Source organism: Melitaea cinxia, chromosome 5, assembly GCF_905220565.1.
Source record: "Melitaea cinxia chromosome 5, ilMelCinx1.1, whole genome shotgun sequence".
NCBI lineage: Eukaryota > Metazoa > Arthropoda > Insecta > Lepidoptera > Nymphalidae > Melitaea > Melitaea cinxia.
This window is the reverse complement of record NC_059398.1, coordinates 9,104,397-9,122,318: the sequence shown is the minus strand read 5'-3', so window position 1 is coordinate 9,122,318 and position 17,922 is coordinate 9,104,397. Positions and strand designations below refer to the sequence as shown.

General features: G+C 32.9%; 1 protein-coding gene across 1 annotated transcript in view; it reads right to left on the bottom strand.

The window, feature by feature from the left end:
• Positions 1-17,922, bottom strand: part of LOC123653808 (TOX high mobility group box family member 3-like) — a 54,018-nt gene that overhangs the window by 13,402 nt on the left and 22,694 nt on the right. Inside the window, exons 4-6 of the mRNA XM_045589789.1 lie at positions 9,886-10,014; positions 1,266-1,375; positions 171-387 (exon numbers count right to left, since the gene is read on the bottom strand). Coding sequence (XP_045445745.1) covers positions 171-387; positions 1,266-1,375; positions 9,886-10,014 — 456 coding nt within the window. The remainder of the gene's footprint in view (positions 1-170; positions 388-1,265; positions 1,376-9,885; positions 10,015-17,922) is intronic.

Below are 17,922 nucleotides of genomic sequence, written 5' to 3'. Positions count from 1 at the left end.
TTAAACAAAACAAAAATATAGTAATAATTTTTTAATAAATGAATTTATTAAGAAATCAAAAAAGTTTGGAAATGATTGATTACAATTATGGCAAGTCCAACAAAACATTTCCAATTTGACAATTTACAAACATCTGAAATATGATTGATACATTTTTTGTTATTATTTACCTGGGAGTGATGAGAAGGCACACTATCATCTGAGTCATCACTTGTGGTTCCAGGAGGCGAGGCTCTCTGTGGAGACCCATAAACTGGCACAGGTTGAGTTGGCGTGCTAGGTGTTGGTGGTCCACTCATGACTTGAGTTGGTTGTAGCATCAGTAATTGTTGTTGGCCACCAGGCTGTTGCTGAATCATATAATTACCTGCTGGAGCAGCAGCGTTACTGTAGGAAAGAGAGATTTATTTTATTCAAATCAATTTTCTGTGCTGTGTGGCTACGGCACTAAAGAATTTAGCCACCCCCTCTCTTCCCGTGGGTGTCGTAAGAGGCGACTAAGGGATAACAAGGTTCCACAACCATCTTGGAACTTAAGAAGCCGACCGATGGGGGGATAACCATTCAACTGCTGGCTTTGAAATACACAGGCCGAAGACGGGCAGCAGCGTCTTTGGTACGACAAAGCCAGTACTGCGGTCACCAACCCGCCTGCCCAGCGTGGTGACTATGGGCAAAACACATGAGTTCACGTTATTTTTGACGTGAACTTGTGGAGGCCTATGTCCAGCAGTGGACTGTATAGGCTGTAATGATGAAATCAATTTTCTATGTAACTAAAATTATGTACTATTATTGTATTAATATATTATTTGTTGTTGCAGTTGCACATTTCTTTTGGAAAAATTTAGTATAATAGTAATAATAAGAAAACAGAGTTAAAGTATCTGTTATTAGTGTGGTAAAACCTAAAGTAAACTTACTTTTCTACTGATTTAATTATAAAGACTAAACTATAATAAGTATTGTTAAATGGATTTTAGAATCAGTGCTTTTGTCTTACATTAACTAATGTAACACCTTCTTCCATACATTACTTATATATACTAGCCGGTTTTTTGTTCGGTTATACTGTAAAAACTACTGAACCGATCAAAATAATACTTATACCATATGATTTAGCGTGTTTTGTAGGTTTTAGATATTACTTATATGATAATTATGTTAGTGATAACTTATCGTGTAAAAAAAGTATGGACGGACAGAGGTTTTTAGTATTAAATATATGGTGTACATGTGTGTACAATACAAAAAGTGAAACATACCTGTGAGAAGTGACAGGCGTATGTGGTTCTTGTAGATATAGAGGCTGTTGATACGAAGGAGCACCGCCAGGTGGTGCTAAGCCGTCTTGAGCCGGATTCATCATACCGACCTAAGTTTATAAAAAAAGTTCAACATTTTTCGATCAAATAATAACTTTAATGAAAACGAAATGAGAAAATAAATGAAAATAAACAATTCTATTTGTTTTTTAGTGGTAAATGACAGTAACAGATCAATTATCATAGGGTGCGATCCACTAAAGGCCCGCAAGTCGAAACGTCATCGACCACGACAGCTGAAGCTGAAATTGCCGTTCCACTGACGTAAAAAACGTCGCGGGCGTAGTAGGCGAATTTATAAGTAAAACGCATAGTTGAGCGCTGTCAGATGTCAGCTGTGTGCTCACAATATGGCGGCATGGTGAAAATATGCAGTTGTGGGGGTTGTGAGTAAATATTTCGCATAGATTAAAGAAAAACTGAATTCAACATGGATACGAGGGAATTTATCGTTGCGGTTTTGCCGAATCGAATGAGAAATAACATTCACAATTTGACATTGACAGTTGTTTTTTTAATATTCCCGCCTCGTTTTGATGAAATCCAACTCTGACCCACCTATATTTTGTAGGCGAATTGGGCGTTATGTGGCCGCAACTAGTGACGTCATCTTTTACGTTGAGCGATCGCTCGCGACGACCACGAGCCTTAGGTAGAATCATGTAGCATAGAGAAATATGCTCCATGGGTAGAATGATGAAAAGGTACGCGCTGATAGTGACATTTTTTGACACGTAACTTGAAAAGGTATAACGGGGGCGTTACACGCGACTGCAACGACCTTTCGAACGAATAGGCGCTAATATCATCAAAAGTATGATATGAAGTGAGCAATATTACAAAGAACGTGAAGTATGCCGAGTTCGAAAAATATTTGGTATATATAACTTAAATTTCGCAAACTGTGAATAGTACGCTTATTGATTTATAATAATTTAATTTTATGAAAAAGTATGTGAATAACAGCACAGTTATGAGCTAAATTTGTGTTGTGAAAAGTCGTCAAAGTGGGCGTGAATCCCAAAACAAAAAAAAGGTTCGCCTTAGCCTCTTTCGTATTTCTAACCAACAGAATGTAAATCCAATTTTTTATTAAAAATTTACTTTATAAACTATCGCTCATTTCTATATTTTTTTTTTAATCAATGAAAGCTTATTAATTTTTTTATTTAATTTCACAGACACCAGTAGATTATAAAATGAGAAAATTTCATCGGGTATTGAATTAAAAGCTACTGATTACATCCGCCATCTCCCTTTTAAGATTTATCCTGATGCTAATGTGGCGCCTCCCTAAATTAATGCATTTCGATTGAAACTTTCTGATATATAATCCTCCCTTCTACCTCCACATGAAAAGGTTTAAAAAACATTTTTTAATTGCTTTCTCGGTCATACCTACATGACATTGGCGAAACCATCTGTGCTTCTATGGTATTGTTAAAACATCGAAAACATCTTATTAACCCAGTGAACGAATAAAAACTTATTTTTCGTATCGTTTCTATTCTGTGTTACAGTGTCAGTATGTTTAGTTGTTAGAACTAAAATTGAAACCAAAGAAATTGTAGAGTAAATAAAATCGTTTTTTAAATTTGTTTACTAGTAAAAATAAATTCGTAAAATTAAAAAAATATATATAATATATAAGAAATAGTAACGAGTGAATAAAGACTGGCTTAAGTATAGTCATCTGTTATTAAATAGGCTCCAAGGATTTGTTTGCCCTCGTGCTGAAATAGTATTTGACAGCTTACTAGTATCGAGATAAACTTTATCAGCAACCGTTGAAATCGTCCCAAAGTAAATAGGTAAAGCACCTGTTCTAAGACAATTTATGTATTCACCAGGACGAACGTGCTCTAAACTAACTTGTAACATTTTCTAGAATAAAATATTTTTCAATGATTTTCCAAAGATATGACGAGTTCGATCAATTTCGAGACCCGAAAATTCCCTGATTAGATGGTCACTGAAATTTTTGGATTATTTTGCGATTTTTGATATAGAAATATGTACCTCAAGACAAACGAATCAATGAATTACAATGAATCTGAGATTCACACAGTTTTCGATGTTATTTCACGAATTTATCTTGAAAAGTAAATCTTAAAAAGCCCAACGACGATTTTAGTACCTAAGTTCATTGAGTGTGTCGTACGCATCAATCATCATCATCATCACTTCAGACTATCGCAGTCCACTGCTGGACATAGGCCTCTACATGTTCGCGCCGAAAATGGCGTGACCTTGTGAAGGGTGTTTTGGGGGTTTCGGCTATCACTACTAGAACAATTTGAAATCAGATAGAAACCATTAAAATACTTAATCTTAAGAAATAGGAAACGTATATAAATAATACGAACAACAGTATAACAACAACAGTAATAACAACATAGTATTCAACAAAGTACATGTCGGCACCTGTGCTATCGTAGGCATAAATCGATCTAGCTAAGATTCATTTTTAGAAAATGTCGTTGTATCTGTGTTTTCGGGCAATGAAAAACTGCTATAATATCATAAGAATACGACGATAAATTTTACCTCCATCTACAAGGTTATAATAGCTCAGGTGGGAAATCGGGCGGTACCGAAAACAGAAGACCTCGGTCCGAGTCCAGATGTCTCCAGTCCGATTATTTTTTCTCTTCCTTAAGTTTTTAATTTAAATAAACAGTTCATATTGTTTTATTATTATGTCTGTAAGATCGAAAAATATATAAATGATATTTAAACATAATTTTCAAAAAACACGATTTAACAAAAAAATACCGAGCCAAGCTCGTTTATCCAGGTACTACACAGTATATATATATTATATAGAATTATGCATATAGAATTGTTAGGTCATTGACCTATAATGAAATCTTAAATACTATTGTATGCATTAAGATGAAATTTGGCAGGAAGGTAGTTTATAGTTAGTAGACGTCCGCTAAGAATGGATTTTTCGATAGGGCTGGATTAAAAGAGTCTAAGGGCTCTTACAAGTTTTTATGAAAGTCCTTCGTTATTTAACTACTAGCTTGAAATTGGAAGATAGTTAATAGTTAGTAAATGTCTAATAAGAACTAATTTTACTACAGGGCCGTATTAAGAAGGTCTCAGAGCTCTCGAAAAATTATATATAAATACCCTTACTTTTTGTGCTATAAACTTGAAGTTGGACTCAGACGTAGTTTTTAGTTAGTAGACGTCCCTTATGAACGGATTTTGTGACAGGAATGGATTAAGGTGGTCTTAGGGCACACGTAAATTTGTGGGAGAGTCATAAATTTTTTGTGGTACAAACTTGAAAATTGGTAGCGACTAGTTAACAGTTAGTAGACATCCGCGGAGAACGATTTTTGAGACAGGGCCTGACTAAGAAGGGCTAAGAAATCTTGCAGGTTTTTATGAGTTCTGATTTTGTTGTACTTCAGAACTTAAAATTTATAAGTCTTGAGTATAGTTAGAAGTAATTTTGTGACAGAGTTGGGTCCTTTTGTAGGTTTATATGAAATTCTTGACTTTTTGTACGTAAAAATTGGTAGAGAGATAGAATATAGTTAACTATCAGGTAGAGACTGATTTCAAGACAGAACCGGCTTAAGAATTTTCTTAATCGCTGTCGCATGTGTTCAACAAACATTTATTGATGATTTATGATAAAACAAACAGAATATACCACACGATACAATTCAAACGTAGATAGGTATTTATATTTTTTACAATTACATTTACGTAGGTAAGTGATACGAGTGTAAGTGACGTAAATACTTATCTACGAATATTTACGATAAGCTTGAATTTTTTTTTGGTGTTTCCGCTGAGTAAGTTATTGTATATATTGTACGCTAGTAAATTGGGAGTAATTGAACTTAAACTTCAATGACTCCCAATTTAATAAGTGCAAAATAAAGTGATTGGCAGAAGTGTTATAAAAAGCAAAATTAATAGATTAGAATGATTCTACTATGGCCCATAATAAGGTATAGAGACTCGTGATAGAACACTTCAGGGTATAGGAAATTGCAATAGACTTATGGATGGATTTACAGTTTTATTTGCGCTAACGCTATATATTTCAGCTATTTCTATAGTCTTAGTCTTAGTGTGGGGTAAAGCTACGGATGTTAAAATTGTATTTATTTTGCAAAAAAGGCTAATCGCGGAGTTTATTTTATTATTTTTTCGAATCTTTCTCCGGGATGTTTCTCATAAAGTATTATTAAACGATTGCGTCCCATTATATTTATAACAATATTATGTACGAGTATTTTCACCAAAGTATCGATTGTTTTTATATAAATAGTAATAATCGCAGTTTAAGCACGAGAAGGTATAACAAAATTGTAACTCCCAGTTTCCGACTGCGTAAAGTAAACATCTAATTTTTTGGTTATGGTATTCGCATGTATAATAAAATCCCAAAAAACGATTTTAACACGTTAAACGCCATGGGGGACACCAGTTGGGCCTCACTTTTGTTCATTCCGCGAGGTCAGTTTAAAAGTCCTTAACCGAACCGAAGTTTTTTATATTCGGTTCGCTTAAACCGAATATAAAAATCATCATGTCAAAAATTTCGATCCAGCGGGTATATCGTTCCATAGCTTAATTGGCTAGAGCGCCGACATGGTCAGTCGGAGACGCGGGTTCGAATCCCGCTGGAGCGGTCAATTTTTGATATGATATTCAAAAATGTTTAAAAGTCCTTATTTAAAAAAAATATATGATAAGTTTTTATTGCCCATTCTTAAAGATCTTACTTACTTTTCTTTACACTCTATGAGATATTTTTCTAAGTCGTATGGTTTAAGTTGACTCTGGCTCGCGTTTATATGGTGTGCTCCGCGGCGGCAACGGAAAAATTGTGTGTCGATTACATGGTGTCCCCCATGGCCCAAACAGAAAAACTAAAAAATCAAACCGGAGTGTAACGTGTTAAATTGTCTGAGATAAATTTAAAGCTTGCATTAAAAAGAAATTAATATCTAAAACTTATTTTACGGTGCCGGATTACATGAATGTTAAAGACGTGTGGACTTAGTAGCGCTGTATTTCAAGGAAGATATTACCTATTTTTTATTAAAACACAGTCATTTTTTTTAAAAAGTAACTTGCCGTAGTTTTTGGCTGATTCTAAGCCCACCTAAATTGTTTAACGGAAATAGACTCTACATAAGTATCTGATTAAGGCATGCATTTTCACTGGTCACATCAAGGAGAAATGGTTTTTTACCTCAAATCCTTTTAATACCATGTTGTATGCCATCAGTATTAATAAGGCGCAGGACCAAACGTTAAAAGTAGCTGGCATAGGTAGATGTAGCCTGCTCTAGCGTAAGTTCGCCTGATAATTTATATATACTGCAGCCCCGCAAAAAAATAAAAATAAAAATGTGGTGTATAGAGTAGTTTTACAAAAATGACTTCATTATTTTCTACCAACGAGTTATACAATTTCATACCTGCATTGAAACTAAACGCAGGTAGAAAATCCGGTTAATATTAATTTCATACGTATAGAAACAACAATATCAATATAATAATATTTATATTTTTTTATAATACGTTTTTCTATGACGAAAATGAAATTACTTCTAGAGAATTTTTAATTTTTCTTATGTACCTATCTTGTTTCGACTGTTATGAAAATTATAAAAAATAAATTGGAATAATCACACAGACATTCTGTTTTAAGCTTAAAGCTGGAAGTTAGCTCGAGCTCGTTGTTTTTATTTATGCGAAATTATTTTCTCTAAAACTGTAAAAATAAATACTAGTATACAGACCCACCTGTAACGGAAATAACGTTTTAAAAGGAACCTCGATAAAAAGAATAATTTTTGATATATATTACTTTCTCTGAGCATAAAAAAACAGTAAGTTATTATAAATTATTCTCATTTATATACTTTATTTAATTTAAAATGACATTATTTTACGAAATCGGTTCTTGGACCTGATAACTGACCAAGTATAAAATTTTAACTTATATCGATCTTCTCTGTACACTGTATAAATACGAATATTTCGTTACATTTATGCGTCGTGTATATACGTATGCGTACTGTGTGGCTACGGTACTAAGGAATATAGCCACCCCCTCTCTTCCCGTGGGTGTCGTAAGAGGCGACTAAGGGATAACACAGTTCCGCTACCACCTTGGAACTTAAAAAGCCGACCGGTGGCGGGATAACCATCCAACTGCTGACTTTGAAATACCCAGGCCGAAGACGGGCAGCAGCGTCTTCGGTGCGACAAAGCCAGTACTGCGGTCACCAACCCGCCTGCCCAGCGTGGTGACTATGGGCAAAACACACGAGTTCACGTTGTTTTTGGCGTAAACTTGTGGAGGCCTATGTCCAGCAGTGGACTGTATAGGCTGTAATGATGATGCGTCGTGTCTTTATCTAAATTTAAAAGATAAAAAATGGATATGAAAAATTCCGATGTGAAATTGGGCATCAACTATTAATAAAAAAAAGTAATACAGTGGAGATCGGTATGTTATCAATAAAGTTTAATGGTTGTTCTAAATACGTAATGCATTGCATTATTGCATCTATTTTTAAAATAGCTTGAAGAATGTTCTAAAATAGCTTGAGCCCACCACGTACTTAGCGGAATTTATTAAAAGGCAATTTCATTTCAATAAAAGCAATCTAAAAAGTAGGGCAGATGATCGAGGACGCATTTCGTAAAAGTACCTACCTATTACTCAATTCATAAGATTCAGCAAGAAAATAATTTGTCTTCGGAATTCTTCTTATTTATATTTTGATAAGTAGGTATATTAAATTTAATTTAGTATTTTATTATACTACTAGCTGTGCCTGCGACTTCGTCCGCGTGGAATTAAAAAAAATATTGTTCACCTTGCAGAGTAACAAAATAACAATATTTCTAAAATAAATGTAAAGCCTAAGTTATTCCTTATTACATCAGCTATCTGCCAGTGAACGTCCCGTCAAAATCGGTCCAGCCGTTTCAGAGATTAGCCGGAACAAACAGACAGACAAAAATTGTAAAAAATGTCATTTTGGTAGATGTATCGTGTAAACATGCATATGCATTTAGTAAAAAACGGTTATTTTAATATTACAAACAGACACTCCAATTTTATTTATTTGTATAGATGAACACAACATTATAATTGTGTTATTGTGTTCTAGTTCAACTGTGATGTGTCTGTCTTTAGAGATACATTATAATTAGGCACAGTAAATTTAAATCATTAATAAACTGGACTTGTAACTATAAACTTGTTTTCATATACACCCTAAGCTCCCAATCTTACACAACAAATTAATTTCGAATAAAATGAATAGACGGCCTACTAATCAAATCATTTAATTAAATTAATCAAATTTTAAGTAAATATATGACATAATTGTTAACATTTTAGTACAGGTTTTCGATATGAAACCGATGGTTTTGCAAAAAGCGTAATTATCATAATCTATTTGCTGTTATAACATACACATTAAAGGGACGAGCGTTTTGTTCAATTACGATAAATCACTAAAATAATAAATTTAACTGACTTGAATTCTTAACCAAATCAAAGATACGTATTTATTTACAGCTAATTATTGAAGTGAAACTTCTTAAGGCGCATGAGGGTAAAATTTTTACCGATGAAACGGCAACGTTTTTGTCGCTGGCATTGGAACGGAAATCTAAAGCTTTAGATTTGTATAAATATAAACGAGACATAAAAATAAGTTAACCAAGGAAGTTTCACTTCTGACATGTGTACTTTGAAGTTACGCATTTTTTTTCTTGAACAATTTTGGCTATTTATTATTTAGACTAATTGTGTCGAAACTGTAAACATGCCACTTTTACAGCAAATTGTTCATAATTTTTTATAATATCTATAGTTTAAATTTAATACTTGCTATTCTAATGTTTATGTATAGTTATAATAGTATATATATTTAAAATATGATAATAAGGAAGTATATTGAATAAAAGATAATAATATATTGAACCACAATAGCAAAAACGACAAGAATTATGTTTTGAACAAGGTATTTTTAATTCCATCTCGAACAGAAATGTTTCATTTAAATATCTTATTAATATCTAAATAACTTTTGAATGATAAATAAAATAAATATAGTCAATAATTATGTTTGTTTACAAACGAAAAATAAAAACAACTTCTATTACATCGACAAGTAATACGTTGAACAATCGGTAGACCCAGTTTTTGTATCTACTACTGAAAAAAGGACCGCCCTTCTGTGTACCTATCAGGCATTGGCAAGAATATTAAAAACTTTTTGAAAAGATATAAAAAAACACATAGGTATGAAAATATTGGATATTTGTTGGTAACTAAACGATATAACATTTTTGGGAAAAAAAAATTAAAGACAACTCACGTGTGTATCAGGCATTGGCAAGAATATTAAAAACTTTTTGAAAAGATATAAAAAAACACATAGGTATGAAAATATTGGATATTTGTTGGTAACTAAACGATATAACATTTTTGGAAAAAAAAAATTACAGACAACTCACGTGTTAGTCTAGATTGTCAGTTTTAATAAATTAAGCTAACCTGGGGCGCAGAGTGATGAAGTTGAGAGTACTGTATGTGTGCGTTTTGGCCGCCACCACCTGTCGCATGCTGTCCGTGGATCAAGGGAATATCAAATTCTTCGTCTCCAAAAGATGGCGTATGAAAAGTCTGAAACAATATTAACGGTTGTTAGCATTTAAATTTGTAATTCTGACAATTATTGAAACATTGCATTTTGTGTCGATATTACTCTCATTGTTTATTCATTTAATACGGGAACAGTGCAGACATGGTGTCTTCAGAATGGTTTACATTCATTTAAGATTAGTCAGTGTTGTTTGTTTTGCAGGATAGTTACACAATAAATACTGTTATCATTTAAATTTATTCTTCTAATAATAAAAAAACTTGTCGATGTAAATGAAGTCGGTTTTTTTCGTTTGCCAGTAAACACAATATTATTTAGAAGTAAATTTATGTACATTGTATAACCGATTGCAAAACAAAATATAATAGCATTTAATGTAAATAAGAAATATACATATTAGGTGCCATGCATTAATTAAGTAATGATAATTGTGGCAATTTTTGACCCCCTACCTCCATGTGAAGGTACGAAAGATTTTTCAAATCCCTCTCCCTATTCTTACGTAAGATTCCATTTCGTTTTTCAGTTCTGGATTTAACAAATATATTGTACACTATTCATTATTTGTTAAACAAGTAATAAACAGTTTATCCTAATACGTTTTTTACCGTTCAGACCAAATGAAATGAGATCCCTGGCAAACCACTTGACCGTACGATTTCTAGTATAAAATATCGATTTGGATAATATTACGTAAGAATCAATTCGACCCCTGCCCCCCAAAATAAAGGTATGTAGAGATTTTTCCAAAGCCGTTTCCCCCTCGGGACCCTTACGAAATTAATCAATGGCTTTATAAGTACTGATCCAGCATACGTAAATATTTTATACCGAATTTTAAGAATTTAAACTAAAGTAAAAACTAATGAAATATTTACGCTATTTAAAGATTAAATTAATCTTAACAACACCATAAATACTTTCATTGCATAACTCAGATATTTATGGTAATATTACATAATTATGTTTCATAACAATTCATAGTTAATAACTATATCTATAACTGAATCAGAACGTAGATTCTTCTGACTTTTTTAACCGACTTCCAAAAAAGGAGGAGGTTCTCAATTCGACTGTATTTTTTTTTTTTTATGTATGTTACATCAGAACTTTTGACCAGGTAGACCGATTTCGACAAATTTTGTTTTAATCGAAAGGTGGTGTGTGCCGATTGGTCCCATTTAAATTTATTTGAGATCTAACAACTACTTTTCGAATTATATCTAATAATGCGTTTTTACTTGACGCTTTTTTCGTCGACCTATGTTGTATTATACCACATAACTTTCTACTGGGTGTACCGATTTTGATAATTCTTTTTTTGTTGGAAAGAGGATATCCCTAGTTTGGTACCATGATAAGGAAACCAGGATCTTATGATGGAATCCCAGAGAAATCGAGGGAAACTCTTGAAAATCCGCAATAACTTTTTACTGGGTGTATCGATTTTGATAATTTTTACTTTAATCGAAAGCTGATGTTTATCATGTGGTCACATATAAATTTTATCGAGATCTGATAACTACTTTTTGATTAATCTTTGATAACGCGTATTTACTTGACATTATTTTCGTCACCTTACGTTGTATTACCTCATAACTTTTTACTGGGTGCACCGATTTTGACGTTTCTTATATAAATTAAAAGCTACTATTCGTCACGTGGTCCCATTCAAATTTAATTGAGATTTGATTAGTAATTTGTGAGTTATATCTAATATTGCGTATTTACTTGACGGTTTTTTCGTCACCCTACGTTGTATTATACGTTATATCTTTTTACTGGGTGCACTGATTTTGATCTTTTTTGTATAAATCAAAAGCTAATACTTGTCATGTCGTTCGTTTTAAATATGATTGAGATATAATGAGCAATTTTTGAGTAATCTTTGATGACACGTATTTACATGACGATGTTAAGACGCCTGTGGTCATGTTCAATACTTTGCCACAACGCCATCTATCAAAATTTTATGAAATTACTTCGTTCACTATCGATCAAATTACAATATTCCACTAGAGTAGAGAGTAGCAGTTTATTCGTTATATATATATTTGAGCTTTTAATTTTTGAGTTATCGCTAATTCTGGGTATTTACTTGCCTATTTTACGTCGACCAACGTTATATTAACCTCATTACTATTTTACTGGGTGGACCGATATCGATGATTCTTTTTTTAATCGATAGGTGGTGCTTGTCATGTGGTCCCATTTAAATATAATTGAGATTTGACTCGAACTTTTTGAGCTATATCTGATATGGCGTATTTACTTGACTGTTTTTGGAGTTTTCTCCTTAAGAATCGATTTTCATTTAAGGCCCCGGAATGAAAAAATTGAACAGTAAAATCTACTGAACGAATGACCTTGTTAGAGATGGCGTTCAGACGTTTTCTAATAACGCAATTAGGTTCCGATAGATGGCGTTATTGGATTCATTTATTTACAATTTGATATAGTAATAATATATTTCTTAGACTAGTAAGCCTTTTTGTGCCTATTTAGACAGTTGATCTGAAGGGGTAAACTCCAGTTGTGCATCGGAGCTGTGTGAAAACATGAAAATTACATATTTTTAATAAAAAAGACATAAACCGTAATTCAATATAAATCCGCTTCAACTAAAAAAAACCCGCCGTAATAAGCGATGTCAGCGCTTCGCGCGAATCGACGACGGGCCTTTTATGAAATTTCTGCCTACAATCTCTAACAAAATGTTAGAAATAACAGTAGAACATTAAATAATTCTACAATTTTATAATGTCGCGTTAAATGGAATACGAACAAAGTATTACTATTTTTTCGTCGATCTACGTTGTATTACTCTTCGATGTAATTGAAGTCGGTTTTTTTTTCGTTTGCGAGCAAACACAATTATTTAATGTGTAAATATAAAATTGTATGAACTATAAATTTATTTTAGACATCACGGACTAAAACAAATGCTCACTGTTATTTATAAAATGTTTTATTGATTAGTACGCTTTATTTAATAGTTTTTTAATCCCCACTTTAGACTTTTATCTTGGTGAATGTTATATATTTCGCGAATTTTTATTTAATTTGTAAAGTCAGTAATTATGTGGTAAATAAACGCAAAGCTATAAAAAATAGAGTTCTGTTTATTTGCTATATAACAAGTCCTGACCTTATTTAAGATGTATTATAATAACCGTTAAATAATGAATAAGTTCAAAAATGTTTATAAAAGTCAGGTCAATAGTAACCACATTTTGGTCTTACTTCTTAAGAGGATAAGAAATATAGGTATGTTGGCATACCTTTAGTAAGAAAAAAATAATTGGATTATGAAACCGTGATAAAAGTGCTCAAGATGAAAAGCTACAGTTTTATATAGCTATATTTATAAAATTGTTTTCTGTGTTTGGCTCACTTATAAAAAATATATATTTTTTATTTTATTTGTGTTTTCTTTTCTGTTAAAGCCAATTTGATTCAAAGCAATGATATAAAGTGTAGCTGGTTGTTACTGTATTATGTATATTATAATACTTTGGTCTTTTGGTGGGGTATAATACTTGGATTTTGTTATCTTACGAAATTAAGATAATTCGCGATATATCGGTATTTGTTTAAAATACGCTAAAAAACTTTAAACACGTCAGGCGAATGACAACTAAAATTACTATAGCTTGTGAAATAATTGTGTTTGCTCGCAAACGAAAAAAAAAACCGACTTCAATTACATCGACGAGTAATACAACGTAGATCGACGAAAAAATAGTCAAGTAACTACGCGTTATCAAAGATTACTCAAAAAGTAGTTATCAGATCTCGATAAAATTTATATGCGACCACATGATAAACACCAGCTTTCGATTAAATTAAAAATTATCAAAATCGGTACACCCAGTAAAAAATTATTACGGATTTTCGAGAGTTTCCCTCGATTCCTCTGGGATCCCATCATCAGATCCTGGTTTTCTTATCACGGTACCAAACTAAGGATTTCCTTCCAACAAAAAAAGAATTATCAAAATCGGTACATCCAGTAGAAAGTTATGCGGTATAATACAACGTAGATCGACAAAAAAAGCGTCAAGTAAAAATGCATTATTAGATATAACTCGAAAAATAGTTGTTAGATCTCAAATAAATTTAAATGGGACCAATTGACACACACCACCTTTCGATTAAAACAAAATTTGTCGAAATCGGTCTACCCGGTCAAAAGTTCTGATGTAACATACATAAAAAAAAAAAAAAAAATACAGTCGAATTAGAACCTCCTCCTTTTTTGGAAGTCGGTTAAAAAATTGGCTAAATGTCTTCCTCTTGGTGTTTTAATGGATCTGTAAAAAGGAAGAGTATATTTGAGTGACGTTAAATTTTTCAGACGGGTCAACGGTCGCGAAGAATAGCGGTTTATAAATAACGTTGTATTCATTGCTTTTATAAAATGTATTTTATTAAAAAAAAAAACTACCAAAAGACAATACACATTTTATTATAGACATATTTTAACAGTTTGGAAATAATTTGATGCATATTATTATGGCTTTTGTCTTTTTTATAGACATCTATTATTATAATAGTTGTTCACCTATAATCCTATTATTATAATACCATAAACCATGTTTAAAAAATCTTCGAAATATAATACCAGTAATTTTTTATAAGGAAACCTAAAATATATTATGTAGGAATTTACAATTAATGTATAAGATTATATTTCCTGGCACCCATTATTGTATAATAAATAAATACTCGAAGGGAATAGTGCCGAAATACAGGCTATGTCTAGTTCGACTACGATGCTAATGTCACTACTTTTGATATTGTTGCCATGTTATCATTAATATAATACTAAGTTTGTGAAGTAAAGATATTTATTATTATTATTAATATCTTCGTTTCACCCTGTAATATCCCACTGCTAGGCCTCTTTACCCAATGTAGGAGAAGGATCACAGCTTAATCCATCACGCTCCTCCAATGCGGGTTGTCGGATATATTCCTACTATGAGCAACGATCGCTATCAAGCGTACATGATAACACCCGGGAGCGACGGCTTAACGTGCTTTCCGAGGCACGGTGGGGAGACTCACAAGGACTGCAAGAACACCCAGAACACGGAAAACATCTGTATCGTCAATACAAATGTTTGTCATGTGCGGGGATCGAACCCGCAACCGCAAGCCTAACACATTCACAAACCAGTGCTGTGACCGTTGCGCCAACGCGTCGTCATAATTAATATCTTACAAATACTTCAAAAGAACAAAACCTAATATAATCTTTACGTTTATCGGTATAGTAATAATAATTAAGTAAAAACTGCTTATCAATCTTTATTTGTAGATAAATATTATCTACATAATCTTAATAATACAGTAACGAATAACCTAACATTATTATTATTACTAGCTGTGCCCGCGGCTTCGCCCGCGTTGAAATCAGTGTGTCACAAAGTTTTCCCACCAAACTTCCAGTGAAACTCTCATCAAAATCGGCTAAGCCGTTCCGTAAACCTCCCTCTTGAAGCCCTCTCTCCATTAGTGAAACCGTATGAAAATGCGTTCAGTAGATTTTGAGGAAATCGATCACATACACTATTGGGGACTTTGTTTTATAATACACTAACTGTTGCCCGCGACTACGTCCGCGTGAGGCGCGCGTCGCGTCAAACAAAATGGTTCGTTAAATTCGTCAGAATTGTGGTATGAAATAATGTAGTATTGTAGTGTAAATATGTTTAAAATAATTATACTGCATGCAATTTAGTTTTTGATATGGTTCTACATAAATATGTTACGGAATAGCGTAACGCACGCGCCTCCGTGACTCCGTGACGACAGGGATAAATAAAAAAGTATTCTAGTAACGTAAAGGTTAGACATTGCAATAAATTTTTTTTTTGTACCACTTATAAGTGATCAATATAAATGTTTCCTGAACACATAGGGTTGCAAACGCGGTTATTTTCCTTTAAAGCGATCCTGCTTTATATGTTTCATACAAACTATCAACCACAATTAAACCCCATTAGCAGTGGATTATCGCAAAATTCGTTCTTAGCAGACGTCTACTAACTATAATCTAACTCCCTGCCAAATTGCATCTTCCAGCGGTTTTTGAGTTTTCGTGATGAGAGGGTCAGTGACTTTCACTTTTATATATATAGATTACGATGCATTATTTGGACTCCTTTTCACCATCTATAGAGCATACATTTTAAATTTTAAGTCTCTTACTTCAAAAACATAGGACGTTCATACCAACTTCCAACCCCCGTTTTACCCCCTTAGGAGTCGAGTTTCGTAAAATCCATTCTTAGCGGATATCTACGTCCTTTAAGAAGCCTACCTGCCAAATTTCAAGTTTGTAGGTGTTATAGTTTCGGAGATTTCATGATTAGTGACTTTTCGCTTATATTCCACATTTATGTTCATATTTCCGTATCTCTTAAACTATGCATCCAAATAACCCACAATTTAAGGCAAAGTTTATCTTCGCATAATGATCTTGATGATGAATTGAGTTTTGTTCATACGAATTAATGTTTGAAACTTAATACTAATGTTTTTAAAACACTTTTCAAATTGTAATAAATTTTACACAAAATTATATATATGTACTAGCGGACCCGGCAGACGTTGTCCTGACAACTTGCTTACATACCGATAGCAGCGCTAGCTACCGGGTCCAATTGAGATAAAAAGTACTCTATCTCCCAAGTTGGACCAAATTACAGATGCTTACAAAATGTGATAAAAATTGGTTCAGTAGTTTCGGAGTTGTTGTTTTGATGTTCCACATGCATCGGGACACGAAATTTTAAATATATAGATAAAGATTGTAGGTATGGTAATAAAAATCAAACAGATTTGATATAATTAAAAATTATTTATGTATCGTATTTATTACATACTATAATAACATTTTCGATCTGCTGGACCGACGACCTACATAAGATTTCTGGGACCGGGATGTTTCGCGCGAACTTGGGGAGGCCTATATCCAGCAGTGGATTGCAATAGGCTGAAGTGTGTAAGTGTACAGTAGACTAACAATGCAAAATTACGACATTTTTTTTTACTGATTACACAGCTGTTATTAGATATTTTACACGTTTTGAGTTAAAAGTAGACGCCGCGTTGGCGCAACGGTCACAGCCATGGATTGTGCCGGTTGCGCTGGCGGTTGCGAGTTCGATCCCCGCATATGACAAACATTTGTATCGGCCATACAGGTGTTTGCCGTGGTCCTGGGTGTCTGTGTGGTCCTTGTGGGTCTCCCCACCGTGCCTCGGAGAGCACGTTAAGCCGTCGGTCCCGGTTGTTATCATGTACACCTGATAGCGATCGTTACTCACTACTACTGTTTTATAGTCTTCATAAACAGGCCGTTTAAGACAAATATTATATAATCGGACTGGTAGCTATGAAACTAAATTTAAAACTTTGTAACGATAATTAGATGAATTATTAATTAATCAAAATTAAATATAATAATTAATTTTTAATTCATGATTTTTAATTTACTAATAATAGGTTTATAACATTTCTATGAATGATATGAAAATATTTATTAATTTCTTTGTAGGCATAATGACCAAGTTTAAAAATATTTGGATATAATACTATCTAATCGATTTTTAAAACGAGTATATTCACGAACCTGTAGTGAATGGAACATCATAGCAGATTGATAACTTTTTTTATTAAAATGTCTTTTTATTAAATACATATATCGATAGCTCCATATATCTTCTACTCATGCAATAACGATGTGAGTACATAAAGATTATTTTAAAAATTTTATGTTCTATAATCGGAACAGTACATTATTGTTGCATGCAATATTAGTCTAATAACAGCAAATATAATTATTATCATTGATAGTAACGATAAGTGTATCAACTGTGGCTTAAAACTCACTAGGCTGTTTATTTATTTATTTACTT